The sequence below is a fragment of the Monomorium pharaonis genome, chromosome 6, assembly GCF_013373865.1.
Source record: "Monomorium pharaonis isolate MP-MQ-018 chromosome 6, ASM1337386v2, whole genome shotgun sequence".
Classification (NCBI taxonomy): domain Eukaryota; kingdom Metazoa; phylum Arthropoda; class Insecta; order Hymenoptera; family Formicidae; genus Monomorium; species Monomorium pharaonis.
Window position 1 is genome coordinate 19,073,930 of NC_050472.1, and position 17,189 is coordinate 19,091,118.

Sequence of the window (17,189 nt, forward strand, 5' to 3'; positions counted from 1 at the left end):
CTACCACCTGCTTCAAGTAGCAGATGGCGGGCAGCTTATCGCTTTCGCGGCGTTTGCCTAGTTGCTTTACTGCGTTTGCGAAGTTCCTATTTCGTAAATAAAAGATGTAACAAAGAGATTGATCACAAACAAAAGTTTATCTACTTCAGCACGTTTGCTTTAGTAATATCAAGCAGGCACCAACTAAAATTACAAATAAGTTACGGCTTTCTTCACGTATGAATTATTAATACGAAAACCACGCTATTTATTTTTATTTGAAAAAGTCTTGAAAAGCTCATGTATTTTCAAAATATGATATAATTTCATCAACAAAAAATTAAAAATTCGAAAAAATTAATTTGCGATTTATTAAACACACATCTGACACTTTTATAAAGTAATTGTCTTAATTGTTATAGCTTTAGGCACATTAAGCAATTGATATCCTTATTAAACAGTTTTTTAAATATATAATAAATATATAATAAATATTCTGTTTCATCATTTCTCAAATAAAAATTTTAATGTACACAAAATAAAGGCCCAAAAATTGATTATTTAAATATAAATAAGAAAAATAAAAATATAAGGTATAAACTTATTACTACCAATCTTGTCAATCAGTCTCGAATACTGCTCTTCCGATTATAATATTAAATAAAATTATGCCCCTGTTTACTGTCACGCATTTACTTATTTTTATGATAATTTTAATAGTTTTAACATAAAAACGTTTTTAATACATAATGCTCTTATACTTTTTAATGAAAGAAACAAAAATATAAGAGTTTAAACCGATTTTTATGTTACTATCTTAAATACTGTCTCTCCTCCTTTTAATTAATGCTGTTAATGTTCCTATTTACTACCAGTATTCAATACTTCGTCACATATTTACTTATGTTTATATAATAGTCATAAAACATGTTTAATACACACACACGCGCGCGCGCGCACAATACTGTTATTTATGTATTTTAATACTACAATTGAAAAAACTGGCAATAATTGGGGCAGTTACCCTATATTGACAAATAAAATTTATAATAAAACAAACTCGTTATTTTCAGAATAAAAAATAATAAATTATGCAATGCCATACCTATTTTCTCTGTTGGCATTGTTGATGCAAACTGCATTGTTGCGTTTAATAGTCATTTAAATTAAAAATGTGCAATATGCCGAGTATAAAATGTCAATCATTTCTGAATAATTATATAACGTCCACGTCACATTGCAGTGTTAAAGAACACATGGGAATTACTTAGCTTTATTTATCATGATAGCACAAATAAAATTCCTACATCCCGACAGGATATCGATATTTGATACATTTATAACTACAAGTTTTTAAAAGATACATATTACAATAAGTAATTCGTGTACCATAAAAATGATGAAAACATAATTAACTAGCGGTGAAAAATAGATATTTGAATTAAAGTATAACGAGTGAATATCGTTTCTTTGTAATATACCGTGACTAGTAACGGTGTTATTCCTCATCAAAACTTCCGGTGACGCGCGACGGTGCGCGATTACGCGTTAATAACATCCCGACTACGTGCGAGACTGCGGTTGCAGGATAAGTTATTTCCGCGCGTCATAACGTCACGTATGGTCACCGTGTATTAGAGCGATAAATTCACGAACCTTCACGTTACGGAACATAAGTTACAGGTTCGAGCTTCATAGCCACCAGTGTCATAAAGGCTGGAGAGAGATACGTCGGGAAACACTTCGCTACTGCGATGCGACATCGGAATTGATTGATGATATCTCGCGAGCTAAATATTCGCTGGTGATATCGAAAATTCCGCGAATAGCCACGTAAGCCGGGAGATGAATTTTGCACGTGAAAGCGATTAACGATATTGTCGACAGCATTCGGATCGATATCGCCAACTACCGCGTCAGGGATTTTGTCCTTATTATTGTTAATAAAGAGATAAAACCGAGAGAGGACATTGCCGATTAAGCGTAATAATTTATAAATCTTAACCAAATACTGTGTCAATGAATAAAATAGATTCATGGTTCTTTCGGGAATTTGCGTGCAAGGCAACCAATTTTCCTATTTCAATTATTCGTCGGTTACTTGTGTGTCGCTCGAGGAAACTCGTTGGAATTCTATCGTGAAAAATGGAGTTCCCGTCGGAAATTATGCAAAGTTATATTGAATTTTGCGCGAGACTCTTGCAAGCGGTGACTTCTGTTACTAGTTCCTGTTAATAACAAATGCCTGTCATTGAGATATAATATAGTAGAAATAAAACTTGTGAGTGACATTTTTTAATCTGTAATTTTATATACCGTATTTATAAAAATTGATGTCTCCATAAATACGAAAATCAGGAAATTAAATTCCTATCCAAAGACGTTATATATTTTTTAATAACTGATTATAATACACATGTTACACGATGACAGTTCCTTCAGTTTTTTGCATTTTCGAGAACGTCCAAATAAGAATAAACCGTTATAGTGCTTAACGCTACGAGATGTATACATTGCATACTAAAATGTTTTTTATTCATTCTATGTATAACATTTGTACAATCTACACAAGAGAAATAAAACATTCAAACGTTCATGTATACACTGAGAAATAGTTTTTCTTAAATTCGATAAATGTATTTATTAAATTGGATTTATTGAATCTAAATAAATAATGTTTAGCTTTTGAAATATAGAATCTAGGACTAGTAATTAACAGAAAAACGTTCTAGTAAATGTTTATTTAAATTTATTTTTTCAAAGTAACAGAAATAATAAATAGGTTACTTATGAAAAGTAAATTTTTGTTTCAATAAATTATTAAATTTGAAGAAACGTTTAATTGAATAATTGTATCCAAAAAAAACAAAAAAAATTATCATAAATACATATTTTTAATTTGTCATATATAACAACAGGTCTTCGCGCGCGAATGAGTGACTTCACTACTTGCTAGGTGAGCAAAATGCATGGATAAATAAAAGGGGCTCACCGAGAGCGTGAAAACAAGTAGGATTGTGCTATCGGCATATAGTCCACATTGAGAATAAAATGTTCTAAAAAAAATTGTTTAATTTTAGTAAAACACGTGTTTGCATACGACTGTGAACGCATTTTTTTTAATTAAGAAATCGTACTTATTTATTTGTAAAATACAAATCTCTCATTAAGTAAATCATTTACTACATATCAAAATTACTTTATGCAATACAATCAATATTTATTGAAACGTAATGTTTATTTTGTACTTTTTCAATTAAATTTATTTGATTTAAGAAATTTCTATGAAATAATTGTAATAAAAAATTTTTTAATGTGTTTACAGTTGTATGTAAACACGTGATTTATTAAAATTAATTTTTTTTAAATTTTTTTAGTACATTTTGCTCAGTATATATGTGTGTGTAGGAAGAAATTTGCAGATTTCGAATGGAATGAATAGATGATATCACAATTTAAATAAAATATATAGTTGTATGCCTATCTCTTTTTTAAATAAAATACTGTATTGTAATATTATTAATTTTTCGTACAAACAGAATCAAAATTCAATCTTTAAACAACCATGTGATTTTGGATACCATCGAAAACATTTATTTTTTCGCTTATAACTCAATGATTGCACTGGGTAACAAAAGTTGACTTTTTTATCATGAGTGTGAATAGTTGTTTCTAATGTATTTTTACTTGTGGCACACAAATCTGTTGTCTAAATTTGGCTCTTATGTTTTAAAAAATTTTTAACAAAACCATTTTAAGAAAATTTAAAAAAAAACAACGATTTTAAAGATATGTTGAATTTCTTTTTTTTTATGTCATTTTTCTCAAAATTATGACGCGACAGTCAAATTTTAACAATGTATTCAGTAAACAAAAATTATATCAATACATCGAAAATAACTGTTTGTATTCGTGAGATAAAAAAGGGTGAAATTTTATCAAACAATGTATTATACAAGAAAAGATTTATCTTTAAATTTTTATATCTCGAAAACGAAAAAGCATATCAAAATGAATCAAAATGCTTTCTAAAACTAAAAGTTTACTTTTTTGTGTGGCACTAACAAAATTTAGACACAAATTTTGCTACCGGTATTACAAAGTTATAAAAACCCACCAAATCATTTTCTTTGACGCCAAAATTGTCTACTAATAATCATATTTAAACAACAGATTCGTACTCAGTAGGCAAAAAATACATGAGCAACATCATTCAATTGTTAAACTAAAGAAGCCTTGTCGCTCAATCGGTCTCTTAATCGTAAGAGAAAATAGAGTGATTATCTCCAACGCCAAATCGTTATTATCGCGGTTGAATTTTAACGATACGAACGTCGGCTAATAAAATGTCAAAATACAGTTTTATCCCACATAGCCATTCACACTTCTGTATGCGTATGCAATCAATGGTTACAAAGCTGTGGCGATCGAACCGAGATGAATGGAGTCGTTACGTGCAGTCTTGTGTATGACGCGCGCGCGCGTATCACACATACACACACACACACACACACACACAGAGGCAGACACAGGCAACATACACCCGCATGCATTCATCTCTCAGAACAATAGTCGCGAGAGTTCATCCGTTCTTTCCGCAACCCTTCCTTTTTCCTCCTTTAATCGAGGCAGACATTTCTAAAAGAAACAACGCACGAATGCATCGTCTAATTGTACGGAAAAAATACAGCGTAGCCGCTACGGTACGCAAGTATATGCTCGGGGCGCGTCACGTAGTTTTGCGAAGCTACCGCAAACTCTGATGCAATTCTGCGTGCAACACGAGAAGCACGTCACCGCGCGGGGTGGTCGGTCACTAGTCATGTACGAATAAAACAAATACGGAATATGCGTTACGAGCATATGAACCTGCTGGTTATTTTGAAATCGCCCTGAGTTAAATGAGACGACGACGAGGTTAATTGAAATAGAAGATACAGCCAGCGGCGAGTTAAACCGGTCTATAAATGCAACTACGAACATTCAACCGTTTTTACTTTAAATACCAACATATACTATACGGAATTTATCTTCTACACTGAGAAAAAGAATTGTATCATTTGACTAAATTTTTTAACTTAATTGAATTTCTTTAGTTTAAGTTTTCATGCACTTAACTTACTAATAAATATATAAAATATTTAAACTTTAATTCTAGTATTTATATATTTTACTGAAAAACATAAATATATTAGGGGAATTCTACAAATACTTTGGAGTATCGATATTTGTTTAGTAACTGTGTTTCAACACTGACAAAGTGTCAGTGAGCAGTTCATATGAGCTGCACCCTCAGAAATCTTTTTTAAATAAAAATAAAGAATATGATTAACATATTTAATCTTATTATCTTATTATCTTGTAATTTTATTATCTTATTATCTTATTTAGCATAAAAATAAAATAAGATAAGATAAACTAAGATTAAATCACAAATTTTTATTCTTTTTTCTCGAATTAAATACGATTGGCTTATTATTCTGAGACAAGAGTAATATATATTAATTTAAGCTTATAGTATATTTTTACGTTTAGAATATATTTTATTCTTAAGATGGTATTCTGTTTACTACTCACCGCTACGTGGTGTGTTCTTGCGTGTTCTCGTAAACAAAATGTACTATCTAATGAAAAAGAGGGGCTCGCCAAGAGCGGAAGAAAGTAAGATTTCGCTATTGACATATAACATACTAGACTGAAATATGTCAGCTATAAATGAAATTAATGAGCGAAAAAAATGAGAATTACAGTACATACATTAATATGTGTTAGTGTTAATAAGTATTGATGTAATGATGTTGACCCTTCCAGAAATATTAAGATCAAATTTTCAGATTAGGTTCTTCAGATCTATTCTAAAATTTGAAATATTATAAGATTGTTACACTAAATCATTCTAAGAAAATTAATAAGATAGCATCAAAAATTATTTTATTCTAGATTTAAGAACTTTCCATTTAAGAATAAAATATTCCTTCTATAATGATAAATATGATTGGCGTTATATCGATCCTATTTTATGGTAGATAGAAAAGTAATAAGATTAGGTCCAGAAATCTTTTCTGCGGGTGTGGAAATATTAAATTCACCAAAAAATTATTATCTAGCATCAAGATCCGCTGCCAATATAGGCAATCTCATCTTTGGCTACGTTCCGATATATGCTGCCAATACTGAAGATCTATAGTATATGTAATGTGAGCTGCTATAGATTTTCACTGCTGACAATGAATTTTGGAACGCAGCCTTTTTCATTTAATTTTATATTTAACATTTTTATCGGTCAGATTTACCTTTTTATTCTGAAGTTAATATAACTTAAAATGTATGTAATTACGAGATACTTTTGTACAACGTATCTAAAATATTTTGCAACACATCTTAGAGATGTTTGTGCAACCTTTCAATAATGCATTTGTGACAAAAGGAATATATTGTCACGTATCTGATATATGACGTATATAAGATGTTTTCCGTAATGCTTTCCGAAGGTCTTTAAAAGGTATCTCTCAGTTTTGTACTGTGTAGATTATGATTCGTGGCCTCAGTATTTATTTTTACAGCAACAATGTGATTTATAATAAAAATTACTGTCTTTCTGTCAGTAAAACAAACGTCTTCAGCATGCCTTTAATGGTGGATATCAGAATGTTGCATAAGAAAGCCTGAAAGAAAAGATAATAAATTATTTTAAAAAGAAAGCTTAAATCTTGACGGTTTTTGACTTTTGAAAAAAAGTTTGAGCTATTTTTATTAGTAAAAAACTAAACATGTAAAAAAATCTTTTGTGGTCAAAAAGTGGTGTAAAAAATGCTGCTAAAGTGTACACGGAGAGAATTTCTCTCTTAAAATTTACCCTCAAAATCTGGTAATTGTGAGATAATGACCTCGAGGAATTTTGCTATACTTTTTAGTAAAATTTACTATACTTTTAGTAAATTGTACTAAAAGCATAGTAAATTTCACTATACTTTTAGTAAATTTTACTAAAAAGTATAATAAAATTTCTTAAGGTCACACATTATCCCACGATTATCAGATTTTGAGGATAAATTTTAAGAGAAAATTCTCTCCGTGTAGAAACTGCTGGTAAAATCCAAATCGATCAAATAATTTACGAAACATCGGGACTAATGATTGTAGAAACACCATTTCGAGAAAAATGCATTTCATATTCTAAGTTTCAACATAAAATAATTAAAAAAATAATAAAACAGCAATGTAGCAGGAAGTAATGTTTCTTTGGTTACTGCCAGTAATAATTGACAATCAAGCAGAATTAAAGGTCGACTCAACTTGCATTTATTTTATTAATCGTTAACACAACGTTTCGGCTCTGGCCTTGGGCCCAAGTGATTATTACAAAGAGTTAAAGGCGCATGCTTTAATAAAATAGAAAGTTACAATTAATTTTTCACATAAAAAATATACAATGCAGTAAATAGAGGAAACTTACATATATAACTTAACATATCTCGATGCAATTTAGATCCCAGAGATTGAAAACTAGTAGGACAGAACAATAAGCTTGGTAACTGACGCTCAGTCATTGTCAAACTGAATATAAAAACTGATAAATAGCAGAGAGAGTATACCAAATTGTCAAATGGATAATAACATGTTTATGTATCCTTGACGATTCTATTATATACTGGATTTAAGCTTTCCATGTCTTTTTTTAAATTAATCGTATTGTCCGTTTTTTTAATAAAAAATATTTCGGCTACTTCTCTTTTTCGGGTATGTTTCTCACGCTATGTAATATGCGTGGCGTTGTCCAACTGAATTCGTGATTATTCGATAGGCGGTGTGTGCTGACTACGGAGTGGAGACTATGTTTTTTGATATTATTCATGTGTTCGTTGATGCGTATTTTTAATAATAAAGCACTTAATTTTTTAGTTTACTTTTAGTCAGCTATTCCTGGTTGAAATAGCTCACCTTCCGTCTCAGTATAAATATCTGCTATTGCCTTAAAATTTCTATTACATCGACTTCTTTCTCCCCTTACGTGACCTTTCAAGCATGCTCCACTCGACCTTCTTAATCGTTCCCGTCCTCGCAATCATTTTGTGCAATTTTGTGGCCTATATGTACTCCCAGTAGTTATAAAATTTTTAATGTTATATGTACAAATGAACTTTTGGTCCTTACATTTAATGAACCGCAGCACCTAAACAAAAATTTTTCACACATTATTATACAAAAATGGCTGCATATAAATTCAAAAATTTGTATGAAATTTGTCCATACAAAATAATACATATTTTTATATAACCATATATGAATTTATATAATCTTGTAAAATTATACATAATTTTATGTACGATCAGTATACAAACTTGTATAAAATTACATATAATTATATGTACTCCAAACTTTTTGAAGTAAAATTTCTCACTCAATTAAAACGAGTAATCATATATAATCTAGTCACGTCTTAATTCTGTAAAAGCATTATGTGACGATCCTTCGCTACATGGGGCATCCTCGCGCTCAGCTGCCAGTGCGCGGTACTACCGATAGGTGGTAGATTAACTCTCTCATAGAGAACGACAAATTTCATACAAATTTTTGAATAATTATATGCACCCATTTTTGCATAATTTTGTATGAAAAATTTTTGATCGGAAATGTTGACTAAATTCATAAAATTTATCGTTCATTAGAATTACAATAACGTAAAAGTCTACTTTTCTGCCGACAAATGCTACAGACACTTTATCAGTATGCATAATTTTATACATACATATACATAATATAATTATACACACACATATGATTATATATAATAACATATAAAATCAGCTTGATTTTATTTTATTAATATACATTTATGGAATATACACTTAGAATACACAAATATACATTTATGAAATTGTTTTATAAAAATATAATTATGTACACTAATACATAATTATGTATAATGAAATATTATATATAATTATGCATGTAAGCAGCATCTGACAATATTTTACAAAATTACTTAAATCATGTTTTCTTAATTTAAAAAAAAAACATGTTTAATTTTCATGCGATACAAAAGGTTCACACTTAACAAATCAAACTTTCGCCTACGGATTCTGAAAGTAGAATCTTTGCCTCTTAATTTAAAAAAGGTACATGTAATTTAGACGATTTTTCGCAAAGTTGCATCACTTTGAAGATTGCCTAAAAATTTGGTCAAAATTTTTGTCTCATTTTTTTTTGCGCCAGTATATTCTAATTCTGAAGTATTTGCGGCGTTTGCACATTGCCAGTCACACCATAAAATCGCACTTTGGGGATAATATTGATGTTGCGATTGTTCATTAATATCATGTAATAATATAGTTTAAATTGCTTTTTTTATTTTGTTTGATTGGAAATACTATATTGTCAATTTATCAATTAATTTTACGTTTGTTTATCTTTATTTCCTAAGTCTTTGCGATTTTTCTATAATCACAGAGTTTTTCCCTTTCGTTTCTGGACATGTCAATGGATTCTCTTATTTTTGTAATTCTCACATCACCATAAAAAGCATAATCAATTTTTTTTCTTATAAATCTTGTTCTCACTATCGATATAATTAATATATTGTATTTTACATTGTAAAACTCCTGTGAACAAAGATGTATTTTCTTTAATGCATTGACTTCCATTTTGCCCGAAGAATCCGTACGCGGAGAATTTTTTGTTAAAAATTGCCCTGATAATTGTGAAACAACGTGAACTTCGAAAAAATTTGCTATACTTCTAACAAAATTTACTAAAACTTTTTCCGATTTTCACGATTTTCAGAGTAATTTTTAAGAGAAAATTCTCTCCGTGTATGATTTATCTCGCGATAATCTTTATGTTCTGTTTCACTAACTCAAATATTTTTATTTTATATTTCTATAGATTAGAAACAATTAATACTATGAAATCAGGATTATTTATGGTTTCTTCTTTTTCTTGTACGACATTTCTTTTTAATATTATTATATTAACCGTTTTAGCAGCAACATAAATCTCATTTACGATGGCGTCACAAGTGTGTTGAAAAATAAATATAACCAATCTATTAATTCGCAAAATCATTGCGCACTTGTCAAATCAATAATATTTTTATGACAAAGAAAAACCTGTTATTAATTTCATATGTGCAATGACATGAGATCACAAATTTAAGATTGCAACATTGGTATATACTTTTCAATTAATTATTACATTCTTAGACCACAAACTCCATTCTTGACGACTTCAATGTCACTATTATATGTTTTGTATTTTACTATGTTGTTAATAAACATAAATGCAGCAAAATTAAAAATTTTAAGATAACATTATGATAAATACTCTATTTATGTCTACTTTATTATTCTTTAGTACTCTTCAGCTTTTTCGTCGTTGTACTCGTATATGAATCTTGCATTAACTCGTGACGATTCATTTCTCCTTTCCAGTTTTTTATTTTCGATGTTAATGCTCTTATTCTTTTAGAAATCTTCTTTTTTATATCCTTTTCTTGACCATTTTTAAAGAAATAAATATAAACTATGTATTCTATATATGATAGTTAGGATCGGACTATTAATGTTTACATCTTTTACTCCTTCTAGCATATGTAGCACGCGGAAGAAATACAAAAGAAAGCTTTTTTTTCTTAGAAGTAATTGTTCTCAAAACTGTTCAAATAAAACACTTATAAGCACAGAAAAAACATGGCGTATACTTGCACACAACACACAAAACTGCACTTCACACATTTAAAGTAAATTAATAATAATTTTATGATTAATCGGAAAATTTAAATACAACTTTATATATATTTTTTCTACATTTTATGCTGCAAAAAATGTCAACTCCAGATTTTTTGATAATTGTCCTCTTTTTCCCTTTTTAATGAAAGTTGTTTAGTTAAGGCAATTTTTTGCAACAATCAAATATTTTATACAACAAAAAATTCTATTACTTTTGCAAAACGTAAAACAAATAAAAAATATATTTATTTATACTAACTGAAGTTTTCGGTACAGTTTGAATATATTGATTGTTACACAAGAAAGCATTTTTCAACACATATCAAAATGCTAAAATTGTACATATACATATATAGATATTTTTGATTTAATTTTGTATATTTATCTAAATGTAATAATCTTTACAGATTTCCACGTTAATCTCACATAGAGAACGACCGCTATGCTCGGACCGGAGTCTACGAGCGGTCGCCAGAGTCGGCCAGGCAGTAAATTTGGCCGTCGAGAGATTCGTGACTGTCGGCGAAACTATCGCGGACGACAACCCGGCAATCAAACAAGACATGTACGAGGCGTGCAAAGAAGCGAGAGTTGCGGGTAAGTGTAATCACACTTGCGACAACGCATACTAATAGTAATGTAAACAAAAAGTGATAGTAACGTAAATAAAAGTACACGAAGAGAATTTTCTCGTAAAATTTATATCCTGAAAATCATGGCACTCGTAGGACAATATTTTGTTAGTGTTTGGAAGCATTTTGTGTGATGGACTTTGATTTATTAATATCTGTACAAATTATTTAATATTTTAATACAATAAAATATAAATTATGTTTAATTATTTTTATTAAACTGTATATTTAAATTCCAATGATTTTAAAATATATCAAACAGTTTCTTTATTTTTTTTTGTTTTGAACAAAATAAATGTCAAATATAATAAAAAACATGTATACATATATAATGTCTTATTAGAATTTTACAATACAACATGTTTTTAAAGCTGATTTAGTTGATTATGATTAATTTAGTTGATTACATTAATTAGCTGATTTAATTGATTACATAAAATTTTAATGTACAATATGATAATTAATCAACGCGCTAGTCACACCATAAATAGACAAATACATAAACACATTTATCGATAGAATAAATGATATAACACTTAAAGCAGAAGCTTTACAATCCATAAACCTGGTGGTTCAAATCCTACTAAAATAAGTTTTTCAAAAAATAATATACATATAAAGTGTTCCAAAAACACCTTGATATCCTTTAAGAGCAGTTTCTTTGGAATATTCTAAGATGGAAATTTTAATACCAAAAATGATGAATTTATGGCGCAGACAGAATTTTTTAAAAAATTTGATTAACATAAAGTTCCTTTTTAAGGAATTTTAAATATTATTAAATATTACTAAATAGCGAATTACATTTCCAGTTTTGTTTTGTTTGAAGCTCGTTAGTTGAATGAGACGGACGCCTATAAGTATCACCTGTAATCAACTTTTAACTCTAATTATGAGATCTATGACATAAGTTTCTCCTTCATTATTACTTTTAAAAGGTTTCTATCTTTTAGAGTGGTAATATTTTTAGTTACATTCAAACTCAACGATCCTGTGAATCCAAAAATTCTTAAAAAACAAGTTCTTTTCTGACAAAAATTTATTTTGTCAGAAAACTCGTCTTCAAAAGTTAAAAGTTTATGATAAGACTATCATTTGTATATATTTAATTCTTATTAAATTAATATATTTTAGGCTAACATTTAAGTTATAAATCAAATTCGAATTACCATTCAAATTACTTTGTCGGAAAATTTCCATTCGTAAAAAAGATATATTGCAATAATGCTAATATTTCTAACATTTTATTCGAAGTGAAGAAATGTTGCTGTGTGTTGTACAAAACGAACAAAAAAGTTCATTAAATGGATTAACATTGCGGTATGACGCAAATTCAAATGTTCTCGTGAATATTACGCTAGTACATTAATCAAAAGTTACAACAATACAAACGTATCCAATTACAGAGTGAATTCACATTAAAACTTGGCGTATTTTGCATGCCAACATCTAACTTTAGAATAGTATTATCTAGTGAAGTAACAATACAACGCAGAAATTTGCATTGTTTCGCAAATTTTTCTATTATCCAATATTATTAAGAAAAAATAAGAACAAGAATTTTAAAAGAGTAAATTATATTGCAGCGGAATTTCCATCTCAGTTATAAATTTTATTATTATGATATGATTTGAAGTATTTTAACACTTCTGTCCAGATTATATTTTATTGAAAACTTTGCATTCTCTTTTGAGATTACTTCCTTTTTGAGAACAAATTGCATTATACTTGCACCAGTTTCCTTTCCGCGAATAACATTATCTGAAGCAAATTGATATTTTACCCAAAATATTTAGAATAATTATATTACTTCAGATAAACTTGCAATTGAATGATAAAGACCATTATGAATACAAAATCCTATCGCGTTGTTTATAAGAATATTTTATCCTAAAAAAAACAGGATAATTCTGGTATATGTCAAAAACTTTATTTATCAGGCGTTTTATATGCTAAGATAAATAAACTCTAAACATAACAATCCTCTAAGTTCGATTATGCAATAAATGTATGAATAAAGATTTAAAACGAGCTAAATTTGAATCTAATGTTTAGACATTTAATAACGGATCTAATAATTTATTCAACTTGAATGAAAAGAACAATATGTAAAATACGAGATGGTTTGACTTAACTAATAATAAATCATTCTTAGTCACAAGTATATAAAGTCTTTAATATCTTAAAATATAGTCATGAAAATTTGTCGGAGTTTGAATAAAAAGTCATATTGGTAACTAAATATAAATTATAAGTATAAAAATCTGTAAATAAAATAAATAAAAAACTATTCTCGTAACACATTTTCGCGAACATCTTGTGAATAAATTGATAAATTAATTAACGTGTGGCAATTCCAAAAATATAATAGGACAAACGTATAAAAGTATAAAATATTGAAAAAAAATCCTTCAGTTTCGATATATGATGGCATGAAAAAGTGGAGTCCAGAAGATGAAAATTTGATTCAATTGCCAATTAAAAACCATCCAAATTGTTATCATGATAACAATTTTCGCTAGTGTCTGACTCACACCGATAAGTAGGCGGCAAGAAGAAACTTTATAAAGAATAAAACTTTAACCTATAGTTTTTCTAAGTCGATTTACATATTTCTCTTATTTACATATTTTCATATTTATAATTTATATTTGTTTACCAATATAACTTTCTATTCAAACTTCGACAAATTTTCATGACTATATTTTAAGATATTAAAGACTTTGTATACTTGCGACTGAGAATGACTTATTGTTAGTTAAGTCGAAACGTCTCGTATTTTACATATTGTTCTTTTCACTTAAGTTATTATAAATAAATTATAATTTTTAAACATTAGATTCAAATTTAGCTCTCTCTCTTTCTCTCTCTCTCTCTCTCTCTCTCTCTCTCTCTCTCTCTCTCTCTCTCTCTCTCTCTCTCTCTCTCTCTCATTTGAAACCTTTATTCATACATTTAAATAAACTGTATCAATAAAAACTTTATACTCTCTATAAAAAAATTTAAAAAGTGAAATATTTATTTTTTTATATTTTAAAAAAGACTTTAGAAGGGATGAAACATATGGCCACTCATAAGTGGGATTATTAAGCCCGGACAAAGAATACAAGAGTTAAGTATTTTAATAATCCATTCTTTATTATCTCTTTTATGTACGATACGCTTACGTACGATACGTATCACGAAATAACGACGTAAGTCTCTTACACTCTTTACAAAGTAAAGTAAAGTCATTTTACATTGATGGTAATACATCACTATTCATAGCGTTGACAAATTGATTCAACTTACGATAGCTTCGTTAATATTAACAAAGTTATTAGTAAAAAGCTAAAATTATAACACAATACTAATACAGCGAAAACTTGTAACAGAGTAATTGCGAATAAATTATCTTCCAATTTTTCCTAACTTTGCAACGTCCTAAATTTTTACGTGACGTAAAATACCGGAGTTATAAAATAAAATATATAATTCTTTCTCATTTTCTAATTTAGTATTACTTCTAAATCGACAAGCTTTAAAATTTTCAAACGCCATTTGTCAAATAGGTCAGGACAATCCGAGTCGTAAAGATTTAAGAAGACGCATCGTGAATTACTCCAGTATAATTTCACGATTCGTATTACGCGTGAGACGACCATATTTTCTTTAGCATATAGGTTAAAATCTTATAGTTTTGCCTCTTAAAAAGTGAAGTAACGAGAGAAAGATAGAAACATGCATAAACATTATAAGTTTAAGTCCTCTCTGGGACCTAAAGCCTAATATTAGGCTTATAATTAGATTTACCGAAACTGTATTCGTTTAGCTAAAATTACTCTTTCATTATAATATATGCATTTATTTCGAAATAAATTGATGTTACTTTGTATGACATTTTACTGCTTTATATCTTACAAAGTGCGACATAATTACGTTTTTATATATATTTTTCAACATATTTTTATTGCAAATGACGTTAAACAATTATTTTTACAATAAATTATTTAAACAATAATATAAAGTTTAAATACAATAAAAAATTACCACTTATTTTTTTACGGACCGGAAGCCTAATATTAGACGCTGGAGAAATGTTATCTTTTCCGTAGTTTAACTCACTAACAAGGCCAAAAATGTTCCAGCACTGAAACTAAAAAAGTTTCCCAGAAAAGAGCCGGTTCTCTAGAGGTTAAATATTTCACACAACATGTCGAACATGTTTTATATGTCCACATAAAAGCGACTCCCTTTCTCTGTTTCTCTCTTTCTCTTTGCACTATGACGCATAATGAAATATTCTAATTCGAATGCCAACATCGGATATCAAAAAGATACAAATTGCACCTCTCTTACGCAACCTTGCTTGAACCAGCTCAGAGAGCACGCAAGCCGGAAGAAGAGTCCATACTACGCGAAGATAAAGCTCGTAACCTTTGAACATCGCTCTCCGAGGTCTTATCGTCGGCAGATTATATCTTTCCGCGTATCTTCACGCTAGGCCGCACATCGCAGAACGATGAATCCTGCTGCCGCTACCATGTGGAAACAGCGCGCGCAATGACCCAGTTTCACTAAACCTTGAAAGATTTTTCGCCACCTATATACAAGAAGCACCCCGACGTATCTTTGCCAAATAGCGGAGAAGTAATGGCCGAAGTAAGGGCCATGGATATTTCTTTCCAACACACCTGTTCGCTCTTTGAAGGAGAATTGCAACCAGAGGAGAAACGGTCTCGATAGACTTCAACGCGGACGATGAAATTGGAAATCTCCGCGAGGAAGGTTTTCGCAGTGAGATAATTTGAGAATAAAAAAGACAATACACAGTATAATGCGAATAAGAAATGATAGGTGCGAATAGTTCGTATTTCAGTAGAAACAAATTACTTAGTGTATTTATTTCAATTTGTTTTGAAAAGAGAATTTAAAAAGTTTGAGCATTTCGAATAATATTAATGAATGAGCGATCACCTATTTTGATTATTTTATTTGTATCTCCCGCGGGAGATTAATCTTGTATTAATGCATACCTGGTTGCCGATTTTTAAAACTTTTCTATTGTTTCTAAATAGTATAAGAATTCAAGAATTTATACGTGACAGTCTTCGATCGTTTCAACATTTTATAGATTAGTATCATAATTTTATAGAATTTAAAGCAAAATTTGAAATTGTTTATTATATTTTCTTAATTCACTAAGGTAACTATCATTTCGATAGTAGCATTATAATTTGTATTTAAAAGATTGGAAAATTTTTTTTATTTATCGTTGCTGTAACAAATGAGCAATAAATTTAAGAAATACTATTATCACATCAGTTATTCTTCTCGTTGTCATCGATCTTGCGCTTAAGGAAAAACGGTGATATATATGATAAACCGCGGTGATATAAATAATAAACTGCGCTTTTGTCACAACAACCGAGGTCAAACGGGATGCTGTACAATCAAAAACGATGTATTTCACAAATTCAAAATATCGACAAAAAATTCTCGATAATAGGCAGGACGGAAAATTTGATTTATTTGATTAAATTGGACTACGTGAAATTGCTTCTCGTAGCGCGAAACATATCAATTCAATGTAATGAAATATCATCGAAAGGGCACCGATATTACGACAATTGTGCGGAGACATGCAAGCTTACTACCTGCTGGCTTGAACAAATCGTTTCGCGTGGTATCATGTGTAAATCGGTGTACTATAAGTGTAACTAACCGCGGAATTGCGAACGCTATCGTGCCTGCGGGATTCACTATGACACAGCACGCGACGAATTGTATAAACCGTCGTCGACGGTTTTTGCATACAGATCACCCTTCACTCGTACACTCGGAAAAAAATTCATAGTAATAGCAACTGCAA

At 29.5% G+C, this 17,189-nt stretch overlaps 1 protein-coding gene across 5 annotated transcripts in view; it reads left to right on the forward strand.

Annotated features, from left to right (window-relative positions):
* LOC105828721 (alpha-catulin) overlaps positions 1 to 17,189 on the forward strand; it is a 94,720-nt gene that overhangs the window by 45,566 nt on the left and 31,965 nt on the right. For all 5 annotated transcript variants that reach the window (XM_036288879.1, XM_036288880.1, XM_028190882.2 and 2 more), the window contains one exon: positions 11,114 to 11,303. In XM_036288879.1, the coding sequence (XP_036144772.1) occupies positions 11,114 to 11,303 (190 nt within the window). The remainder of the gene's footprint in view (positions 1 to 11,113; positions 11,304 to 17,189) is intronic.